Source organism: Mandrillus leucophaeus, unplaced genomic scaffold (genome assembly GCF_000951045.1).
Source record: "Mandrillus leucophaeus isolate KB7577 unplaced genomic scaffold, Mleu.le_1.0 Scaffold235, whole genome shotgun sequence".
In the NCBI taxonomy this organism is placed as follows: domain Eukaryota; kingdom Metazoa; phylum Chordata; class Mammalia; order Primates; family Cercopithecidae; genus Mandrillus; species Mandrillus leucophaeus.
The window spans coordinates 2,983,166-2,986,873 of NW_012102421.1; the positions used below are offsets into that span (position 1 = coordinate 2,983,166).

The 3,708-nt window shown below is 35.0% G+C and overlaps 1 protein-coding gene across 2 annotated transcripts in view; it reads right to left on the reverse strand.

The window, feature by feature from the left end:
• Nucleotides 1-1,783: 1,783 nt before the first annotated feature.
• The window catches only part of CLCA2 (chloride channel accessory 2), a 44,423-nt gene continuing 42,498 nt past the window's right edge, over nucleotides 1,784-3,708 (reverse strand). The window contains exon 14 of one of the 2 annotated variants that reach the window (XM_011982102.1): nucleotides 1,784-3,272. In XM_011982102.1, the coding sequence (XP_011837492.1) occupies nucleotides 2,812-3,272 (461 nt within the window). In that variant the 3' untranslated portion in view covers nucleotides 1,784-2,811. The remainder of the gene's footprint in view (nucleotides 3,273-3,708) is intronic. The other variant, XM_011982103.1, reaches the window with a different exon arrangement.

Consider the following 3,708-nt stretch of genomic DNA (forward strand, 5'->3'; position numbering starts at 1 on the left):
TTGGGGAAAAATTTGGTTAAATGTGTATCTCATCTCTATTTATTCTCCCCTTTTAAGGGTCATATCTCCTTCAGTTTCTACCTGCTTTTGTCAGTGTCCATTGCTTCAAGAATTGTGTTCTACATTTTTTTCCAGAATTATAATTGTTATTTGTTAGAGGATTAGTTTGATATGAGCAGCTTTACCATCAGTGTCACATTAAGTTTTAAATGTAAGCTATATCTAGGGGTTAACTCTTCTAAGAATAATTGCATTGTAATAAAAGATAAAGCATACACAACATTTTTTTTGGAAGACTTTCTGTTATTAACATACAAGTACAAAGGTACTTTTAGGACAGTTGATGGTGTCCACACAAACAGTGACCTGTTCAGTGCATAGGCTATATTAGCAGCTCTTAAAAATCCTCCATCCCTTACTTTTGTCTCTCTTCCATTGAGATTTAATCTTCCTCTACTATCCCTAAAAGAAGAGGGCAAAAAATGGGGGGATGTTCTCTTCACTTTCCAGAACAAATTTCTATCCACTACATAACAATGACTATTTTGGAATTTGAAAATAGTATCTGTCCATATTGCTTAATTCCATAGACTTCTCTTCTCTCTCTCAGATAACTGTGCATCTGGCCCACAATCTTCCTCCTCTGGCAATCTTGGGTCATGTTGTTAATGATGTCACACGTATTGACATCACGGTATTCCACTAGTGACCAGTGAGCACATCATAGTTTTTCATTCTTTTTGGCCAAATGCCCTATTGTTTCTATTTTTTTTTTTTTAAATCAGGTATACAGAATCAACAGGGAATTTACTATGACTCTGTTTTGATTGCTGGAATCTCTAAATCTGTGTTCTCCTACATTTACTACGTCTTTCTTTTTGTTTCATATTTTCACTCCTTACAACTACTGAACAGTGTTTACTCTACACACTTCATGAGATCACTCTTTCTACACTGTTATATTTGTTTGTTACTTTAATATCATTAGAATCCCTTAATTTTGCCTCTTATACTCACTGATTTCTGGACTTAAGTCCATATGTTCCATTCCTGTACCCACAAAATGGAAGACAAACAACAACAACATCAACAGCAAAACCTACCAGGTTTCTTTAAAGCTAGATCTGCTGTCCTGCGAACTTATCATGAAACAGTTAAATATCTCTAGGTAGAAACCCTGGCATCTGCCCACACCTTCTTAAATAGGAGTAAAGGAGTAGTCTGAGAACCTGGCTCTTCTTTTGTATAGTTCTGCCATTAACAAGTATAAAACTTTGAATTACTCACCCAACCCTCCATTTTCCTGTCTGTAAAATGAGGAAAATATTTGAGAACTTGAAACCCACTACAATCCATCTCTGTGTTTCACTAGCCCGGTTTGAAACTAGAGAGAAGCAAATTCCATGCTAGCAAGTATAATAGCGATAGAGGGAGGAAGGACTGACTGCCAGCTAGGAATTGAGCTGCAAGGGTCTTGAAGCTTTCATCTGTGAAAATGTAGGCACTGTGAGACTTAGAAAGTAACAGGCCAGACACTGGATCAGTATAAACTACAAGGAGGTGGCCTGGGTAGAGAGAGTTGCTGGTTGTTTTTCTCCCCAGCACTGGTCTGAGTCTCTCATTTAGGGCTTCATGCTGTCTCTTTCTTCCTGTCCCAATTCCCCACATTTCCGTCTCCACTACCGTAAAACATAATCTAATTTTTATTCTTAATTGGTCCTGGTTATAAAACTTAGATCTAGTCTACCTTATTATGTATATTATTCAATAAAGTTTTAAACTCTTTAATTAAAAAGGCAAATGATTTTATTTTTCGATAATCTTTTTAAAAAATAAGAGGAAGGAGTAAAATTAAAGAGGAAAGATGATTTTTATTTCCTTGTGACCTCTATTTCCCCCTTCCCCTGCCCTTGGTAAGTAACTCTTGATGGAGAAAGGATTCAAGACTCTTATTTAACCAAAAACCAGAGCCAGCTAATCATTTCCAAAGGTTGGTATCTCTCTGCTGACCTTTTCTTTGGTTGAAATTGAATAAAACTATATGTTCATATATGTATTAAACTCAGAATAACATCTTTTATTCCTTAGTTAAGGCATTATAAGGGCTATAACTATCATCTAATAATACCCAAGGCAGTAACTTAGAAAGCTGCTTTGATGGGAGTAGAAACTTATAAACAAGTAAATTCCATAGACCTGTTTTACAAAACTGGTATGAAGAGACAAGGGTAATACCCATATTTTTAAAGGTTACCTCTTACAGTGAAAAAAAGATCTCTGAGCACTAGCAGTGAGATTTCATCTGTAATATATGTAACAAAATAGCAAGAGGTGAAGAGCTTTGCAGTAGGGGCTTCATATACAAAATATAGCATGATCTTCAGTTGTAAACAAGCAACCTGTTCTGTGTAGATAAGGAGAAAAGAAAAATTAATCAAAGTAACTAAATGATTGCTTCACATAGATAGTTATAATGCAGATCTACCCTCCTTTTCTCTACTTGGGGCTATTTTTCCACCTCAATAAAACAAACTTTTCTTGACACTAGTCCAACTTTACCCTGCCTTTGCCTTTAAAGACATTACTTTAAAGAATAATTTTTATTATTTATTCATAGCCAAAGTCTAAGGGTTTTCTAATCTCCACCCAAAAAGAATTTGTTGATCTACCATGTAAAAATCTTATCTGTATTGTATAAAAACTCAATGCATTTTAATACATTTTTGATGTTAATTTGACTTTGTTAGTATGTTTTTGTAGTCAAAGGCCATGGGTCTTATATCTAAGAAGGAAGACATTTTGTATATTTGTTTATAATAATTTTGTTCCATTCTCTTTCTTGTCTGCTCTCTTTTTCCTGTTTAAAGTATGATGTGTCACAACTATATGATGTGTCACAACTATAATAAGGCAAATGATTCCTATCAAACCCATTGCTGTTAAAACTCCTTTCAATATAAGATAATCTCTGGCAGGTACAGGATCAGAATTGGGGGGAGTAAACAGAGATGCCTGGGCAATGTTAGATATAGCAGACTTTAAGGAGTTCCTATCCATTGCTCGTATTGCAACATAAATTCTGTGGCTTTCATGTGTTTCTCCATTTGGCTGATGTTCAGGTCCATTTGTGGAAATTTGAGGTGAGAACGTAAATATCTCCCTGATGCCAGCTTGCTGAGGATTTCGCTTTGATGTATTTACTAAAATAGCATTGTTAAAGTCATCTTGGATATTCTCTAGACTTTTACTCATTCTTATTTCATAGCTTGTAGCTGAAATTAAAAAATAGGAAAATTAAGTCACTTTAAGTATATTTTCTAGTTTATTAGAAATTACTAATGAGAACAGCAACAAAAAGTCAAAATATTTAGAAATAAACATAACGAGAAATATGAATACGAGCAAAACTTTAAAATACTACACAAGGACTCATTAAAACCTGAGGACTTTTTTTTTGAAAAGCAAGATTCAACATAAAAGATGCTATTTTTTTCCTAAGTTATTTTGTAAATGTTATGTGATTTTTTTTGTTTGTTTTTGTTTTTGTTTTGTTTTGTTTTGTTTGAGATGGAGTCTCTCTCTGTTGTCCAGGCTGGAGTGCAGGGGTGCCATCTCAGCTCACTGCAACCTCCAACTTCCGGGTTCAAGCGATTCTCCTACCTCAGCCTCTCAAGTAGCTGGGATTACAGGCATGTGCCACCATGCCCA